The sequence below is a fragment of the Aotus nancymaae genome, unplaced genomic scaffold (genome assembly GCF_030222135.1).
Source record: "Aotus nancymaae isolate 86718 unplaced genomic scaffold, 86718_ANA_hifiasm-v0.15.2.pri h1tg000014l, whole genome shotgun sequence".
NCBI classification, from domain to species: domain Eukaryota; kingdom Metazoa; phylum Chordata; class Mammalia; order Primates; family Aotidae; genus Aotus; species Aotus nancymaae.
In genome coordinates, this window is record NW_026988425.1 from 54,242,932 (window position 1) to 54,262,816 (window position 19,885).

General features: G+C 36.8%; 1 protein-coding gene across 3 annotated transcripts in view; it reads right to left on the reverse strand.

Annotated features, from left to right (window-relative positions):
* The window catches only part of PDE4D (phosphodiesterase 4D), a 1,389,427-nt gene that overhangs the window by 1,206,986 nt on the left and 162,556 nt on the right, over positions 1-19,885 (reverse strand). For 2 of the 3 annotated variants that reach the window (XM_012457267.2, XM_012457266.3), the window contains exon 2: positions 10,557-10,690. In XM_012457267.2, coding sequence (XP_012312690.1) covers positions 10,557-10,598 — 42 coding nt within the window. In that variant the 5' untranslated portion in view covers positions 10,599-10,690. Of the gene's footprint in view, positions 1-10,556; positions 10,691-19,885 lie in introns of those variants that run through there. The other variant, XM_064375998.1, reaches the window with a different exon arrangement.

The following is a 19,885-nucleotide window of genomic DNA, read 5'->3' on the forward strand; positions in this document are numbered from 1 at the left end:
TCTTATCCTTATTTCTCTTGAGGTAATTTATCATTCCCTCCCTCTGGTTGCCTTTAAGGTTTTCTCTATGTTGTTGTTTTTTAGCAATTTGAACATAATATGCCTCTGCACATGTGTGTATTATTTTGGCACATGTGCGTCTTGCTTTATATACTTGGAGATTTTGAGTCTGTGATTTAGCGTCCATCATCAATTTTGGAAATTTTTTCAGCCATTTTTTTCTTCAAACATTTCTTCTATCTCTTTTTTACTTTCTTCTCCTTCTATCATTTCAATTATGAATATGTCATGCCATATAATATTACCAGAGTTCTTGGATGTTCTGTTATGTTCTTTCTCTCTCCCTTTTATTTCCACTCCTTTTTCTGTTTAGGTAATTTCTACTGACTTATTTTCAAGTCCACTGATTCTTTCCTTAGCTATCTCAAGTCTACTAACAAGTCCAAAGACATTTTTTTTTAATCTCTTTGACTATGTTTTAGATTTCTAGCATTTCCATTTGATTTTTCTTAGTTTCCATATCTCCTCTGATATTACCTATCTAATCTCACATGTGGTCAATCTTTTCCATTAGAGTCTTGAACATATTAATCATAGTTATTTTAAATTCTTTCTCTGGTAATTTTAATATGTGTTCCATATATCACATGTTTGTATGTGTTAACTCTTTGGAGTTCTTTCTCTTGCCTCTTCATATGCCTCATAATATTTTGCTGAAAGCCAGATATCTTGTGTAGGACAGTAGATACCGAGGTAGGTATTTTTGGAGGCTTAAAGAGGAGTAGATTGTGAAATTGCTCGCCAGTCGTTATTTTCTTAAGATTTGCTTCCACTTTAGCTTTGGGTCTTCCCTTAATGCCAGGACCTAAAGTGAATGTTCAGCCATATTCCAATATTATTTATACTCAACACTTGTTAGGCTGTTGATAGCAGGCCAGGGAGGAAGGGCATTCCTTAACGTTCTGATTAAGACTCAGTCTTAGGCAATATGTACCTCTGTATCAGCAATGTGGCCCTCACAAGTGCTCCTGCAACTTTCTCCATCTGTTGTGCTAATCCTAGCATATATTCCCTACCCCAGGGATAGAGCATTACTTCTTTCTCTTCTCCTCACCACAATCATGTTTCTTATTGCCACCATCAACAATGGGTTTCCTCCAGTTCCCTAAGACAATGGTGGTGGCTATTATTTTTGCCAAATAGCTCTTTTATTCCACTGGGAAATGGGTGTGGTTCTGAAAGTGGCTGCTGTTCTCTCTAGTCTTTCCTGCGAGTGCCTAGTGGGGTTTCTGGAGGAAAAACCTGCTATAGGATGTACCCCCTATATCTGTCATCTCCAGTGTCACATTTTCATGCTAGCCCATACTTGGCCTTTAGCAATTCATTAAAATGTTTAGCTGAATCATCTTGCTGTATATGACATCTGGTGGTGTCTGCCCAAGGAAAAACAAATGATGCCATCTTCTTTCTCCTTGCAGCTGCCTGTCTCTTTCTAGCTTTTGAGTTGTTTGATTGCCCTACAACCTCAGTTTGCTGGCGTATTTTTTAAAACCATGAATGAGTAGTTTGTACAGCTTTTTTCTTACAGTAAGGATGAGAAAGACACTCTTTGAAGCTCTCTGCATCTCTGAGCTTAAATCAGAAGCTAGATAGTTCATGCTGAAATTTCTTAATTTACTAAAATGAAGAATTTGAGATTATCTACTGCAAGTTATAGAAATGATAAAGGTTTGATGAGAATGATGATTGTCTGGATTCATTGATTTTTCCATGTCTTTAAATATTTTTATTGGAATTGGGATACTCTTGGCTGATAACTGATCCAAGTATTTTCTAAGTCTTAATGAAAATACCTCGGAATGTGGGACATGGAGTGTTCTTTTAAAGGAAAAGGTGTTATTCCAGCTTTGAGGAAAGATTGCTCCTTTGGTTTGATAAAGAACTAGTTAAGGTCTGTGTCTGTAACACAGATGTTCTAGTTTAAATGCCTTTGTGTAACGCTGTGAAAGGAGTTTTTGTGGTGGGCAGAGTTGTATCTTTATAAATTATTTGTTTACTTGAACTTGGAATGAGGGTTTCTCCTGGGTTTCCTGGAGTAAAGAGCCTAGAAACCATGTAAAACATAAGAAGAAAGGCATTTCACTGTGGGAAGATAAGCAGAGCAACAGCGGGTAGGTCAGTAACTAAGCAGAAAGGACTAGGTTTGTCCTATAATGCCAAAATGATTACTTCTTATATTCAGTCCTATGGTTTTCTTTCTACACTATAATTTCCTCCCATTATGCCCAGGACTCAGTAAAGTTTGGTTGCATATTAATGCCTAGAACTGGTTATAATTCAGGAAAATGAGGAAGAAACCACACTGTCCACATTTGGCACAATTCAGAGGTTTCTGTTAATGAAAAAACAGACAGGCTTGGTACGACCACAGGTGAACTGCAGGGGTCAAAATGGTAGTTATCAGCAGAGAGCCAGTCACCAGCCAAAGCTGCTGTCATTGGAATATGGATTCAGATTTCTTCAAAGAACAACCACTCAAAATATTACAGCTCTTATCAGCAACATGTATGGGGAAAGAAATGTATGGGTAAAGAAACAAAATTAATGTTTAAAGCAGCAAAATATTTAAATAATTAATTCTCTGAAGTCCCAGTAATATGAGGTTATTTTTAATTGCATCAATTCTTAGAGGCAATAAATGTCCAACAAACAGAAGCAGTGATTTTGCATACTTGGCAGAGATTCGATGAGCTCAATTTATTAATCAGAATCCTGTTTATACTTTGGATGGAAAGGATAGTCATTTGTTAGGTTAAGAAGAACCTATTCTTTGACAGCAATGTTTATAATGTGAAAAATTATTACTGAGGCTGTTCTAAGAAGTATACAATCTTGGAAATACATTGTCATAGCCTTGGAGTTGAAAGAAATCTTTTCATTCATTTAAGCTACTCCCCTCATGTTATACTTGAGTGATACAGAGACCAGTGAGGTCATTCACCCAAAGTCATATATTGGTAAGAATTTTTAATACTAAGCCACAAGATAATTTATGAATGATGTGTATTACTGTAATGAAAGTATACATTTAGTTTTAAATGAGCAGATGCCAATTAACATATTTGTTAATCTTCTTTGTGAATATTTACATATGCACATATTATATACACATTTATAAATATAATAGTGAGAAGTTAAAGACTATAAACTGAAATATTTAAATTTTTATAATTCAGAGTATGATATTCACAATACAATTTAAAGAACCATAAAGACTTCATGATATTGTGAAAAGATCTTGATATAAGATCATTTTATAATTTCCCCAAAAAATACCGTCTCAATGCTAGAAAACCCTGTCAGAAAGTTTTAACTTACATCTATTCTAAGTCTCTTTTACCAATATTTAATCTCATTTTAGGGCTGTTGTTTTCAATTCTCCCTTCTTGCATTAGGACATTCCATCATTGTTTCAGGAAATGAAAACATATAAATGCTTTCCGAATAGACAACAGTACCACCCACTCAAGGGTATGGTCTTTTTTGACTACCTGCCAATTATTTCATTTACTTTGGGTGAGGATTACATGTTCTGAATCCCTGCATGAGCACTTGCAAAGAAAAAACACAATTGGAATCTTTGCCTTTTTCAGCCCTTATATACAGACATACTGGAGATCTCTCATCTTTTCCTCCAATCCCTGGTTTATTCTGAGTATCTTTCAGAGACTATTGTTTCTGAGCAATGTCTAAGTCTCTTTTTGGTATATTCAAATAGAACCCTGCTGGCAAATTAGTGCTATGTAATGAATTCTTCTAGAAAAATAAAAGTTGGACATTTAATAATATTTTTAAGGACATGCAATAAGCAGAGATGACATTTAAGGTTTGTTATTTCTTGTTTCAAATGAATTTATAGAAAGGATTGTTTTCATTGCAGTACTGTAATGTTATCATTTTTTTTCAGTAATTTTAATACATTTAGCTAAAAGCCAATGTAATTTCAAAAGCAAGATTCTCTGCAAATCTTAAAGCCCAACCTGGAAGTGAATTGGTGGTGTGATAACTCTGGACTGCTGGGGTACCATTTGGTGCACAGTTCTGTAGGATGTAACTGTCAGAGTTTGGTCAAATAGTTGGTGAGGGCTTAATAAGTATTGAAGATTGGATTAAATTCAGGATGGTGAGGGCTGCAAGCACAGTCAAATCCTTGCCACAGAAACAATATTGCCAAAGCAGAAGTCCAGACTACCAGAGGAGAAAGAATGGCAGTGGGAGGGGAATATGACCATAAAAGAGTTAGAAGCTAAATGTCTATTCCCAGTTCTTGTGCTATAAGTGGGGCTGTATCCCTACCTCCGTGTGTGTGGCATATGGCATATGCTGGGTAATAGAAAGAACTGGAAAGCAGGGTCAAGGTAGCACTAACTACATACCAACCAACCATTCTAAGCCTTGCTATTATGACTTTTAATTTGCACAAGTTAGGGAAACTTGTGAACTGACAAGAGTGACCTTTTCAACAATAAAAATAAAGTCGTTATCTGCTTATTGATGGATTAATTCCATTTAGGAAATCTTTGAGACTTAAAGGATTTGTTGCTGATGTATAGAACATAATTGATTATTATATAACTTTTGTTTTTTTTCTTTTTGAGAGAGTCTCCCTCTGTCACCCACACTGAAGTGTGGTGGCTCGAACTCGGCTCACTGCAACCTCTGCCTCCCAGGTTCAAGCGATTCTTCTGCCTCAGCCTCTTGAGTAACTGGGACTACAGGCACATACAACCATGCCTAGCTAATTTTTGTATTTTTAATAGAGACAGGGTTTCGCCATACTGGCCAGGCTGGTCTGGAGCTCCTGACTTCGTGATCCTCCCGCCTCAGTCTCTCAAAGTGCTGGGATTACAGGCGTAAGCCACCACACCCAGCCTGTAAAGCATTTTTAAAGTGATTTTTGCTTGATGGTTTGGTTTGGATTTTTTGTTTTTTTTTTTTTAAAATGCGATTTCTATGCTATTTTCTCATTTTACCTTTGAAAAAAGTCATGCTAGATATTAGAAGCATTTGATAGTAAATCTAATTACTTATGGTTCTTTTACTCCCACTTCTTCTACCAAGACATAGATGCACAGATGCAAAGCCAGAACTGTAACTCAGGGACCATTCCAGTTCTGCCCTTGAAAGTGCTGATCATGAGAAACAATGTAAATACATCAATAATTTTAATTGAAGTCTATTTTTTAGCTTTCAAAACTTTTGCCATTTCAATAATGAAAAAACAGCTAAACAATATTTTAAAATAGAGAATTACCTTCAGTTAACAATAAGAAGCCATTATACATAAACATTTTTCTAGAGCAAATACAACTGATAGAAAACTCCACCAATTATGCTTTTCTTCAAAATCTCACCTTGTTATAGAGATCTTTTGTCTATAAGAATAATTTTTTAATATTCATTGTCAATGCATCAAGACTCGTCTCCATTTTTGTGTATCTGTGGTGTTTACATTGGTAAGTATAATATATGCAATTATGTCTTGGACATAATCATTTGTAATTCAACTGCAACTTGAAATTTTTCAAAAATGAAATAGAAAACCATCACAATATAGAAAAAAAAAAGGGGGAGATTTTTTCCAAGATGACAATTTAATGATTGGCTTTGGCCACTAGAATAGTCATGTGACATATGATTGATTTCAAAGCAAATGGTTGCTGATCAGTCCCTATTCTTTCAGATCTTTCCTGTCATACCCACATTTATTTATATTCTTGGCTATTCTTATACTATTGTTGATCATCTGAGAAAAATTCTTTTTACTCACTCTGAAATAATCTACATTTCTGCAACAATGAGCATAATTGTCAATTATGGCACATTATTCACAGCTCAAAATATCCCTACTAAACAGGGTGCCGACAACATGATAATGTGCAAGTACACAGAGACTTGAGAGAGACAGAACTTCAGTCTTCCTACTAAGAAAGATTAAAATGGGATAGATTTGGGTGATCAGGGTGGAGAAATAATTTTAACAAATTATAAAAATAATAAACTTAGTTATCAGATACGCTCTATGAGGGTAGAGAGAACATGTATCTTGTATTGGATACCCCACACAGTAACCATGCAGTAAATATCTGTAGAACTTTGTAAAGAAGGAGAATAAGCCGGAAGGCAGGTGTAAGGACCAAAGGGGTAAAATCTCTAAAACTACAGCTTCTCATATCAATTTGTTGTGAATAAAGACACAAGCAGGAACTTGATTTTGTTGTGTATTTTGTGCTTTTCAAAGGGTTTTTTACCTACAGTGTCACCTCTGACCTTCTTTGGACCCTACTGAGTGAATACAAGTAAAAAAATCAGTTTCTACATCCTTAACTTTATTAGGATTCTAAGCTGCAACAGCTTTGTCAGCCTCATAGCTTAGATGGGTTGAATATAGCAGAGAAATGAAGCTCAACTAGGAAGGAATTTGTTAATTTTACTTTAACCACACGAATAAAAAATACTCTATCTTATAGAGTAATAGTGAGAAAAAATGAATGCAGATAGCTCTGAAGTGCCATAACAAAATGTGTCATCTTTTCCAAATTTATTTTTTGGCTGCCCTCTCCAGATGGACACTGAAATGCAGATAAAATAGCATAAATAACGCACCCTGGGTCATTAGGTGAGTGATTGCTTCTAAAAACTCAGCAATGTAAAGGTACAGATGGAAAAAAAAGCCTTTTTTAAAAGAATAAAATCACTTTAGTTTATAAAGTTTGTGTAATATTTTTAAAGTCTTCTGTGAAAATAAGCAATTCTAGGGAGCCTACTGGGAATAATTTCACCAGATGGACTGCTAGCTCCTGGACTCAAAACTGACAACCTATTTAGGTGGGCCTTAAATTCAATATGCAAAGAATGTGCCAGATACCCTGTGTCTTCAAAACACCAAGGACTTGCTTCCAGTTTTGAATGAACACTAAACAACAATTCTTCAAAAAAGAACAGGGAACATCAATTAAAGACATCTGGTGAGTGACAAATTTATCCAAATGTAGAGCATCCAAATGAATCCTAAGTCAAATAAAGGGCAATTTCTTCAAGAAAATTAACAAATCCAATTGAGTAGATGACATCTTGAATATATTCAAACTAGTAGGAAGAAAATGATTCAGTGCACTGGAAAATTGGGAATTTAATGCGAAAGACTACAAGAGTGTTTAGAATTCAATACACAAGAAAATTCATTAACGAATAAGAATTAAAATTTATCTAGGTTATTCTCCAGATGAGAAGATTCATAAAAATTCATGAGTTTGGAGAATAATAGGGATATTGTAAAGAAAAAAAGATGCTTAAAATTTTTGTTTAACTCTTGATTTTAAAATACACTATTACAACAAAAATTTTATATCCTGTCCTCTTATCTGTACCTTTCCTTCCCTCCCCTAATTACCTAAAAGCCAGTAAGAAAGCAGGCATTAGCAGAGGGAAGAAGGGTAACTCAGTCAGTTCTGAAATTTATAAACATCTGAAAACTTGAATAGTAAATCCATTGATAGGACAAGATACTTCAGAGACCTGTGTCATTGGATTGGATATTAAGAAAAAACAATGTAAAGTAAGCAAACCAAGAATAGTGAAGAAAGGGGAAAATCATTTTTTGGTAAAATTAAAATTAACTCCTAGGTCTATGAAGAGATTATTAGACTTCAAACATCATTAGTAAGAATGTCCCTAACATAAAATTTAGAAAATAAATGAAGAGAAATATGTTGACCAGATCATCTTCAGTGTTATCAAATAGGGAGAACATACAGATTCCAGTATACTGGTCACTACCCTTTGGGCTTAAATATGACAGAGACTTATTAAAATTAATCATCCATCCTTTAAGAATATCAAACTCCCTTATGGACCAAATTTTTGTGTTCCCCTGAACTATAAATGTTGAAGCCCTAACCCGAAATGTGATGGTATTTGGAGGTGGTGTCTTTGGGAGGTAATTAGGATTAGATGAAGTCATGAAGGTGGGGCCCTAATGAGGGGATTAGTGACCTTAAAAGAAGCAGCATCAGACAACTTGCTTTCTTTCTCTGCCATGTGAGGACCCAAGGAAAAAGTAGCTGTCTACAAGCCATGAGAAAACCAGGAAGAGAGCGCTTTTCAGGAACAGAATTGGTTGGCATTTTGATCTTGAACTTCCCAGCCTACCAAATTATGATAAAACACATTTCTGCTTAAGTTACCTAGTTATGGTATTTTGCTATGGTAGCCAAAGCTGATTAATAGACTCTCTTTCCCCTGATGCCTTGATTTTATATTTATTTGGGAACTGGTCTTCAATTCAACTTATGAATGAGCACAACATGATACAGAATCACAGAAACTCATAACTGGTAGGAAGCAGAACTCTCACCTAGTTTAACCACCCATCTTACGCCTGAATTGTTTGAGATGAAGAGTGACTAAATGGTCTTTCAAGATATACTGGAACCCCTGTCATGAGAGGAATTCACTAAATAAGGTGACTGCTTAAGGATGATCGTTTTTTCCACCTCTTTTGTATGGCTTAAATTTTCACAATGAAAGATACAAGACCTACAGAGGGGCATAAAGGGAGGAACATTGACTGTTTCAAATTTCAAACTTTTTTTGGATTTTCAAATGACATAATGCCAAAGAAAAACATACTCAGATTCTAAAGAGAACTAATTCTTTAAACTTTCTTCACCAAACACAGGAAATATCTACCTCTAACTATACAATTTTGGGTTACATTATGGCAAAAACTTAAGCGTTGGGGGTAACATGCTTAGACCAGAGCAAAATAAAACTTTGTAGTCCTAAAGTGACAACTTCTAACTAGGCAGTAAGTTTGGCTCTTTTTTTCTAATAAACATTAACTTCTTCTTAAAGTCATTTAATTAAGTAGAAGCATTTTCTTTATGCCAGTGGATTTTCAAGAAGCTAAGAAGTAGTGAAATAAGAGTTCTACTGTTTATATTTGGACAAATGTAGGCAACTCAGTTCTCTTAATCTGGAAAGCTTGAGCCTTTCCACCAAGATAAAATTTTTTGCATTAAACAAATACGAATAGGAAATCTCCAAGCATCATTAAGTACTCTCAATTCCTTAAAGTCATGTCTCAGTTAATCATTTGCTTTTAGAATGTTTTCCTCCAAGAATAGGGCAATGGTTAATGACATATTCGTAATTATTAAAAATATTCTCCCTTTTGCCTTTACGTATTTTTTTAGATCACATGTCTCTTAAATGCAATAAAAGAAGAAAACGTTATATGAATAGTTTGCTTTCATATTTAATTTGTAGTAAGAAAACTCAGTAAGAGAAAGATGTGATTGCAGTTTGGCAGTTGGTATGCAGGTCATCTCCTATTACAATGAGCAACTTTGTATGATTATAAAAGGAATTCCAGGCTCAAAGCAATGGCCCATTCTTTTATGCAATAATCCATACAACCAAACACCAACCAGTAAAACAAATAAATTTGAACAATTCCTCAGAGTTTGTTGAATTTTCTTGGTTGGTTATTAAACACAATATTCAGTAAAAGGATTGGCATATCTCTTAGCATACCCTTATTTTTTAACAAACCCAGTTGGGCATACTATACTTTATTTGCACATACTCATGCCTCACCCTTAAAAGCTGGATGGTAACTCTATGGAAAGAATGAAAGATGGCCTTGGGCCATCACCATAGAATCACTGGTCATATCTCAAAGTGCTCCCATATTAGAGAAATGTGTTTGCATTTGGGGTTTTTCTGATGCCTTCAAATGAATGTTCCTACGTCACAACTATATCTGTTTGGATGCCTTATCCCCCTTGGGCAAATGAACAAAGGGATGTGTTCTTAGTGCTTGTTTGATGGAAATAACATTCTGCTTTCATCCTTGCCTTGTGTAGCTTTCTTTGAGATGCTCTATTTGTTTTTTTCCATAAACTAATATACATTTTAAAAGTATCATGACTGTGGTAACTTAAGAACACTAAGTAATTGGAAAGAAGACTTAACCTTTAGTAGAGCCCAGAGGATGTTCACTCTAAAATGTTTAAAAGGAAGATTAAAAGAGGAAATTAGAGATATATGCCAGGGTAGAAATTTCATAGAAGGGAAGAACTTTCAGAACATGACTGATTGAAGTACTTAATGACATAAGTTTAATGTATGCTTTTGGACTTGCCCAGAAAGTTTCCTATTCAAGACATAAATTCCTTCTATTATAAGTTTTAATCATATATTTTCTGCATGCACTCAAAAATCAGAGTGTTCAATATCATGCTTATAGACTTGTATGAATGAATGGTAAGGTATAAACTAGCTGAAAGAGAATTCTCATCAAATGCTAACCAGGCCACACAGACAAACAAATCTTCATTTGTTAATAAGCTGTGTACAGTCAGAGAACTGAAAGTTAACTAAAGGTTTCCCACAAGCCTAATCATGATAGCACAGTATTAAAATCCAAAACGAAAAGTAAAATATTGTAGGTACATATGTTTAGAAAATAGATGAAAATAAAAGTTACTTACACTTTTGCTCCGAGAAAGCAAATCACAGGTATTTCTTTTCATTGTGGTGTTTTAAGTAATTAAAATTGGCACTAGTATTTCCAGTGTCGATGCTCTCACTGCAACAAGTATCCACTCAAAAGCCAACTGGAATGCTGGAAGGAAAAGGAAAGAAATGTTTAATCAAGTATGTGATTAACATGTGCACTTTGAAATGCTGTCTTAGACTAGGACAGAAATTCTTAAATAATTCATTGGAACAGGCTAAAATGGTGCTGTGTTTGAAGCAATAAAAAAGTACACAAAAGCAACATTTCCAAAACAGCTTTTGTTAAATGTAAGTTAGAGATTTCAAGCACCATCTGTTTTTCCATTAAATATTCAAGTCTACATTTTTAGTGGCTGAAAAAAAACAGATATGGTAGCCATATCTAAAGCTATGTGTATGAAATAAAGATGCAAACTGAGTTGTGTATGTGTTGATTCTTGTTGGGACAGCTAGGGACTCAACAACTTGTCACTAAAGAATTACTAAGGTGATCCACTGCTGGAGGGAATCTTAACTACACCTGAAGAAAAGAGCCCTCTAAATCACTGCATCTTTGCCTCTTGTTTCACTGACAATAATAAATAGTACCTTGAAGCCAGCCCAATGACTCTTCAGTAAATTTAGTGAGTTCTCTACCCCCTTAGTTCCAAGTGGTTGTAAGGAATGCTTGAGAAGATGAAAACAAAAAGTATAAGCAATAATTGTTAAGCAGTAACTGTTATTTCAAGGAATATTCCAGAGTAATTGCCACTTGAATAACATTGATATCCTCATTACCTAACTAATCTTCACTTTCTCCTAGACACTACAATGGAGAGTCTCCATTTTGAGTTTTGAGGAAAGAACAAATTGAACAGCTGTATACGTTGTGTTCATTTATGATATTCTGCTGTATCTGGACACAACCTACATATGTATAAGGTATATTTGCATGTGGGCTGAAAGAACTTACTGTGAGGGAAAGGGGATAAAAGGCTTGGTCAAACCACAAAAACTCTGATATTGCAGGGTTAGGCTAATATTGTAGGTGTAGGCTGATGCTAACAGCAGCATGTAATTCTATCATTTGGGTCTGTTCTAAGCTTCTCAAAAAACATGTGTCTGAGACTTAAGGAAAAGAGTAACAGTGACCAAGGTCTGAAGGAACTGCTTCTGCCAAAACGATAAAAAAATATTAAAGTACTAAGTAGTATAAATTATACATCTAAAAGATAAAAAAACAAAGTAAACATTTATAATTATTTTTTGAAAAAACATACAAAATGAAAGTGGAGAAGACTGTAGAGAACACAACTTTTTAAAGGCTGAAAATACTTGTTTGGAATATATGTGAGACACCCTCTCAAGTCTTCTCAAAATTAAAGGAAGACACTTTGAGAGAGGTCAGAGGTCCCACACCAGCAAAGTAGAGGTAGAAACAGAGAAATAAAGGTCACTATGGCTAGGAATATCTCTAGATGCAACTTGGGGACTCAAAAGGAAACAAGGGATGAAGCCTTGTTCCAAGGTTGATAGAAATGCTTGCCTGAAGATTAAAGAAAAATGCATAATCAAATATGAGTTGCTAAGATGAATACTGTTTTTCTGAGTGTGTGTGGATTTTTTTTTTTTAAGGAGTAGGATTTGGAGTGAAAAGCTGATCCACAAATGGAAAGTTCTCAGCTAGTATGCCATAAGGAACTGAATCACCTTTACAAATTAGCATCCTATAGGTCTCAGAAAATGCAGAATTCTGTTACTCGTTTCATTTAAGAATTGGACAGAAATAATACAAACTGTGAACAAAATATTCCATATCTAGGGAGAAACAAACTTTAGATAACAGCTGTGGGAAGCTTACATATTATCAGAGAAAAACTTATTCAAAATATTTAATTATTCATCCAGTATTTAATGAGTAACCTCAGGGACAACCATGTAATAGTTGCTCTACTGGGCTAATGACTCAATAGTTAACAAATCAGTCAAATCAGACAAATAATGGATTTGACCTGATACGCTTTGCTGAATTAACCATGTTTTTAAAAAAAATTGCCTTGAAATCATTTGAAGACCATCATTAAGAGATACTTTCCTACAGGAATTTAGAACTTAGAGAAATTTGAATAGGCAAAGAGATTCACTTGAAAACTGACTGATGACAGGATGGCTCTTCTCAGCCTGTACAGCTAGGAGGCACCTAGCCTCACTAAAAGAGTATAGACTATGGAACCAAGTAGGCATAGTTTGAAATTTCAGCTCTCCACTGGCATTCTATGTAGCTTTTAGATACATTATTTGATCCCTCTGAACTTTTTCCACATCGGCAAAAGAAAGATAAGAACACACATATGTGTTTTCAAAATAAATGAGGTAAAAAGGATTGTCTAGGAGAATGCTTGGCTCATAGGAGGTATATGGAACGAGCTCATCATCATCATTTCTTTATCATCATCCATCATCATTACCTTCTTTTCCTCTTAGCATCAAATGGCAAGCAACAACACCCACTCTTATTTTTTCTCCTAAAAATACTAACCTCTCTCAAATAATACATCTGTAGGCAGATCTACTTTCCCCTAACCAGTATAAATAATCTATCAGTTAAGGTCCAGTCATAAACAGACAGCAAACTTATATTAGGATAATTTATAGCAGGTTTATCAAAGAGACTGTTTAAGGAGACGTTGATACGGTAGAGGAATCCGCAAAGGATGGCACAGTACCTGGAACTAGCAATAGCGAAGGTTTTACCCTAAGAGGGATGGGTTCCCCATACCTAGGAAAAAGCATCATACAGAGTAGGCTGCCTTGAAAAGTGAAGTTCCTCTCTGTGACACAGCTAGCCTCAGGTGACCCCGAAAGGAAAGAGATAAGAAGATGCACGCAGTCTCATTTTCCTTTCTCCATCTCTCTTTTGCTAGGACTTCCCACTAACCAAATGCAAGCAAGCAGTAGGGCAAAGGAGGAAGATGTACATTTCATTGGTCAGCCTTCCAGGGCACAAAGCCCCCCAATGTAGGGCAGAGAGGATAGTGGAGATAAAGAAGAAATACAAATGTGCCACACAGATTTGCTCTGCAGTCTATGAAGAGGATTGCACGTTCTGCTAACTCATTTATCCGTAAATAATTATCTATAATTATCTTTAAACTTTTCAATAATCCTGTGAGGTAGACATTGTTAATATGTTATCCCATTGAACAAAAGAGGAAATCAGCACCAACGAATGAAGTAAATTGCCCAGGAAATAGCAGAACCAGGATTCACACCTGATTTGTCTGCCTCTAAAGTCCATGTTTTTGACTACTCTTCCATAGGACTTTGCTGCCAATAGCATGAACCAGTGAGTTTTATTTGTCAACAAGTGGTAACCTCCGCAAATATCAAAGCTGTGCCTAAACTAAAGAATGTTTGATAAAAAGGTTGACTCTTAGGAAGGCAGTTATCTTAGTTCCTATAAGTTTCTCTCTCAGCAAAGATAATGTGGTGAGACTGCAGAAAAGCTTTCTCCCTCCAGGTGCACTGAGAAGAAAGCCAGGCGAGAGAACACTCACATGTACATTTTCATTATGATAGGAGTTTCCACATAACGTTAATTAGAAAGAAGGAAGAGTCAGCTCCTGCAGGGAGAACACTTTAGAAATAAAAATGAAGAGAGGAGGTGGGTAAGACAGATAGTGCTGGAATATTCAGAGATGGAATTAGAGCTGGAGCACCTGTATAAATTTTGCTGTGTCGATGCAAGGATAAGGGAATTAAGATAGGTTCTATTCTAGAGATTAAAGATTTATAGAGCAGAAAATGTCTTGGACTGGTCATCAGAAAAAAATAAGTTCTACTTTTATTGCTACATCATACACACAAACTGTATGGTACTAGGAAAATCCCTAACCTTTTTTCCCTCATATTTCCACAACCCACCTCACAGGGTTGTTATGGGGATTAATCAGATAATATCTCAGAAAATTTTCTGGGAACTTTAAGTTCCCTGCAAATATAATACTATGTATTGAAACAGCCAATGTCCCCATACAGAATGACACCCTTAAATATAAGAGTGAAAAAGGGTTCCAATAATCCACAAATATTAGAGAAGCTATTGAACAGGATGTGTTTTATGTGTTTAAAAAGAATTCTTTATTTTTTCCCCTTTTTTTGAACTAATATTTTTTTCTTCTACATAGTAAGTCAGTTCATGTAGTGACTGCTGAATTATAAAGCCACTCGGATACATTGGTTTTAAAAAGTCTGTTGGTTTTAGAAAGTTTTTTAAAAACCTTATATGTGCCAAGCACAGTACTAAGCTCTCAGATAAACAACACACTTTCTTGATGCAAAGGGAAAGAATTGTTTGGGTGCAGTTGCCTATGAATAATCAAGGTGTAATGGATTAGCTCTGTCTCTAACTTACTGTTGTCTCCAACTCATCAAAAGATAGATTTTTCTAGGGCTGCATAAAGTTGACATAAAAATGAAACCAAACTTGGCAGTTTCTTCCCTTAATTAGATTCTAATCTAAATGAAGAATGAATGCATGTGGCATGTATACAAAGAGAAGCTTGATCAAAATCAAAGACAACTCCAAAGGAATATAATAAAAACAATAAAAACGGGCTTAATTTATCAAGGTTTACTCACCAAAGTAGCTGCAGGAAAGAAACTGGGAGGAGGCAATGCAAGAATTAAATAGTCAAAAAGTTAAAAGAAAAGAAACATACAAGAATGTAAAAACAGATTTTTTCATGGGAAAGTTTGAATTATTGCCTTGGGCTCTTAAATGTCCACTAATTTGCTCTGTACACACATAACAGATAACTTGATCATCTGCTTCAGTTGGCCCTCTGCTACATCTGTGGTCGAAACAAAGGAAGAAAGTTCCGGATACCTCCTCATTCCTTCTAAAATTGTGAATGAAAAGAAAGGACTTATTAGTCCAGATCTAAAGATGACAATAGAGATTTCCTACTATTTACATTTTCTCTCTTTTCTCTAGGGTGCTCTTTATCTGAGGCTATGATGGATCAGAGCTCTTGCTAGAGGCTATAGAATCTGAGATCTAGAAGAGCATAGGGTACAAATAGGGTAATTGAAGTATAGGGAACATAAGGAGCCTAAGATCACAGAACTGCCTGGGACAACACAATAATGAGAGGACTGTATTCCATGTCCAGTCCTGTGTCCAGCTGATGATATTGCCCTGTGCATGGATTTTCCTAAAACGAGTTTCATAGGTCAACCCAGATATATCTTGTAGTCTTCCCAGCACAGTTTAACATCTTAAAACTTGCCAAAATCAGTGCAATCTACTTGTAACTACAAAGATGGCCTTGTAAAATCAGGTTGTAGCTTATGCTCAGTAGGAACCCCAGAATGATGTGTTTCAACTAGAAAAGTCAAGTGATCTGTGATTTGCATGTTTAATTTGGCTTCATCTCACACTCTATTTCCCAACAACAGCCCTCTACCTGCGTCAGGCTGGTCTAAACTCTGCAGCACCTGAGACATGTCCATTTCTACCTCTTGGCCTTAGATTCATGCCCTTTAATTGTTGTTCTCTTCATTTTACTGAACTATTTTATTCAAAGTCCAGCAAAAGTTCTTCTTTCTAATAACAACTTCCCCTGCTGCTCCAAGTCACATAGATTTCTACTTACTCTGAAGTCCAATAACAAAATGTATGTTGTACCACAAAATTATCTGCTAGCTAACTTTTTTTTCCAATAATTGTTTTATGGGTTTAATCTCTGCTTCTTGAACTAGAGGTTTGATATGGTTTGGCTGTGTCCTCACCCAAAATCTCATCTTGAATTATAATCCCCATAATCCCCTGAATCCCCATGTGTCAAGGGAGAAACCAAATGGAGGTAGTGGAATCATGGGGGCAGTTTCCCCGATGCTGTTCTCATGATAGTGAGTTCTCAGGAGATCTGATGTTTGTATAAGTATTTGGTAGTTCCTCCTGCATTCATTCTCCTTCCTGCCTCCTTGTGAAGAAGGTGCCTTGAATCCCCTTTGCCTTTCAACATGATTGTAAGTTTCCTGAGACCTCCCAGCCATGCAGAACTGTGAGTCAATTAAACCTCTTTGCTTCATAAATTACCCAGTCTTGGGCAGTTCTTTAGAGCAATATGAAAATGAACTAACAATACAGGGTTGAATAAGGTACACTGTAAACTCTCTTCCATACTGCAAGTTGTACGATTCAAAAATATAACGTCTAGTCTACCAGGCGTGGTGGCTCACACCTGTCATCCCAACTTTTTAGGAGGCCAAGGCAAGTGGATCACCTGAGGTCAGGAGTTTGAGACAAGCCTGGCCAACATAGTGAAACCCTGTCTCTACTAAAAAATATATAAATTAGCTCAGTGTGGTGGCAGGCACTTGTAATCCAGCTATGCAAGAGGCTGAGTCAGGAGAATCACTTGAATCCAGGAGATGGAGACTGCAGTGAGCTGAGATCACACCATTGCACTAAAGCCTGGGTGACACAGCGAGACTCCATTTAAAAAAAAAAAATATATATATATATATATATATATGTTTGAAAACAATTTATTATCATTCTTTTGCCTTCGCCATAGCATTCATATGTAACATAAAATTGTACAACTTAAAAAATATATTAAAAATTAGAGGTATCATCCATAAAAATGAACATTTTAATTGATAAGTAGAAATTTTGCAAAATTAGAAATAAAATGATATCAAAATGTGGGATACATTCAATCTCATTATTTATGAATGAAACGAAAATTAAAATCTCAAGATTTGTCTTGCTTAAAAATTATTTTACTTTTTAAAAATAAAACACTTGCTTGTTTTGGGGAGATCCAAGATGGCCGCTTAGGAGGAACTCGGGAATGCAGCTCCGAGAGAAAGCACAGAGGGTGAGTGGACGCCGTATTTCCAGACTGATTTTTACTGCCCACAGACCAGGAGATTCACACGCAGAGAAGCCACACGGGTCCCCAGCGCCGCTGGCGCTGCTGGCTTGAACGGCGCTGGCGCTGCTGGCTTGAACGGCGCAGCCGCTGGGCCGGCACCCAGAGGCAACGGCTCACTGTACAAAGTGAGAGAGTCTGAGTCCCCTATAAGCCAGCAAGGGGAGCTGAAACGGGGAGCCAGGCCAGCGCCACGAATCTCAGAGCCGCGGCTTTAGCCAACGCAGCGGCTCCGGAGGCAGATCAGATGAGACGGTGTCCCCTCTTACCCAGCAAGAAGACCTGAAACACAACTGAAACCGGGACGGTCCAGCTCTGTGGAGGAGGGGCGTTCTCCATAGGCACCCTGCTGTTCTCTACCAAGGCAATCCGCCACTACAGAGACTCCGTCACTACAGGGGCGGGCCAACATATCGGAAGCAGTTCTAACTACACCCAGAAGTTCACACGGAAGCTGGGTGGAGCCCACAGCAGCTTAGCGAAGCCTCTGCAACCTGAGTGTGACTAGGCTGCCACCTTGTGGGCAGGGAAAACAGCAACCGCACAGGGGAACATCATAAAACCATAACTCCCTGGGAAAGAACACCTGGGGGGAAGAGCAGGGGGTTTATGAGTTCTGCCACAGCAGACTTAAAATTACCAAAATCAGAAAGACAACAACTACAAAGTCAACAGGTGGATAAATCCACAAAGATGGGAAGAAACCAGCGCAAAAAAAAGGATGAAAACACCCAAAACCGGAACACTTCTCCTCCTACAAGGGATCACAACTCCTCACCAGCAAGGGAACAAGACTGGATGGAGAATGAGTGTGATGAAATGACAGAATCAGCTTTCAGAAAGTGGATAATAAGAAACTTCCGTGAGCTAAAAGAACATGTTCTAACCCAATGCAAAGAAACTAAGAACCTTGAAAAAAGACTTGACGAAATGCTAACAAGAATGGACAACTTAGAGAGGAATATGAGCGAATTGATGGAGCTGAAAAACACAACATGAGAACTTCGTGAAGCATGCACAAGTTTCAACAGCCAAATTGACCAAGCAGAAGAAAGGATATCAGAGGTCGAAGATCAACTCAATGAAATAAAACGAGAAGGCAAGATTAGAGAAAACAGGGTAAAAAGGAATGAACAAAGTCAACAAGAAATATGGGACTATATGAAAAGACCTAATCTACGTTTGATAGGTGTACCTGAATGTGACGAAGAGAATGCATCCAAGCTGGAAAATACTCTTCAGGATATTATCCAGGAAAACTTCCCCAACCTAACAAGGCAGGCCGAGATTCAAGTCCAGGAAATACAGAGAACACCACAAAGATACTCCTCTAGAAGAGCAACCCCAAGACACATAATCATCAGATTCACCAGGGTTGAAATGAAGGAGAAAATACTAAGGGCAGCCAGAGAGAAAGGTCGGGTTACCCACAAAGGGAAGCCCATCAGACTCACTGCAGATCTCTCAGCAGAAACCCTACAGGCCAGAAGAGAGTGGGGGCCGATGTTCAACATCCTTAAGGAAAAGAACTTTCAACCCAGAATTTCGTATCCAGCCAAACTAAGCTTCATAAGTGAAGGAAAAATAAAATCCTTTGTGAACAAGCAAGAACTCAGAGAGTTCATCACCACCAGACCAGCTCTACAAGAGCTCCTGAAGGAGGCACTACACATAGAAAAGAACAACCAGTACCAGCCACTCCAAAAACACACGAAAAGGTAAAGAGCATCAACACAATGAAGAATCTGCATCAACCAAAGGGCAAAACAGCCACCTAGCACCAAAATGACAGGATTGAATTCACACATAACAATATTAACCCTAAATGTAAACGGACTAAATGCCCCAATCAAAAGACACAGACTGGCAAATTGGATAAAAAGCCAAAACCCATCAGTGTGCTGTATCCAGGAAACCCATCTCGCATGCAAGGATACACAAAGGCTCAAAATAAAGGGATGGAGGAAGATTTACCAAGCAAATGGAGAGCAAAAAAAAGCAGGAGTTGCAATTCTCATCTCTGATAAAATAGACTTTAAAGCAACAGAGATCAAAAGAGACAAAGAAGGACATTACATAATGGTAAAAGGATCAATGCAGCAAGAAGAGCTAACGATCCTAAATATATATGCACCTAATACAGGAGCACCCAGATACATAAGGCAAGTTCTTAAAGACTTACAAAGAGACTTAGACTCCCACACAATAATAGTGGGAGACTTCAACACACCATTGTCAATATTAGACAGATCAACGAGACAGAAAATTAACAAGGATATCCAGGACTTGAACTCAGACCTGGAACAAGCAAACCTAATAGACATTTACAGAACTCTCCACCCCAAATCCACAGAATATACATTCTTCTCAGCACCACA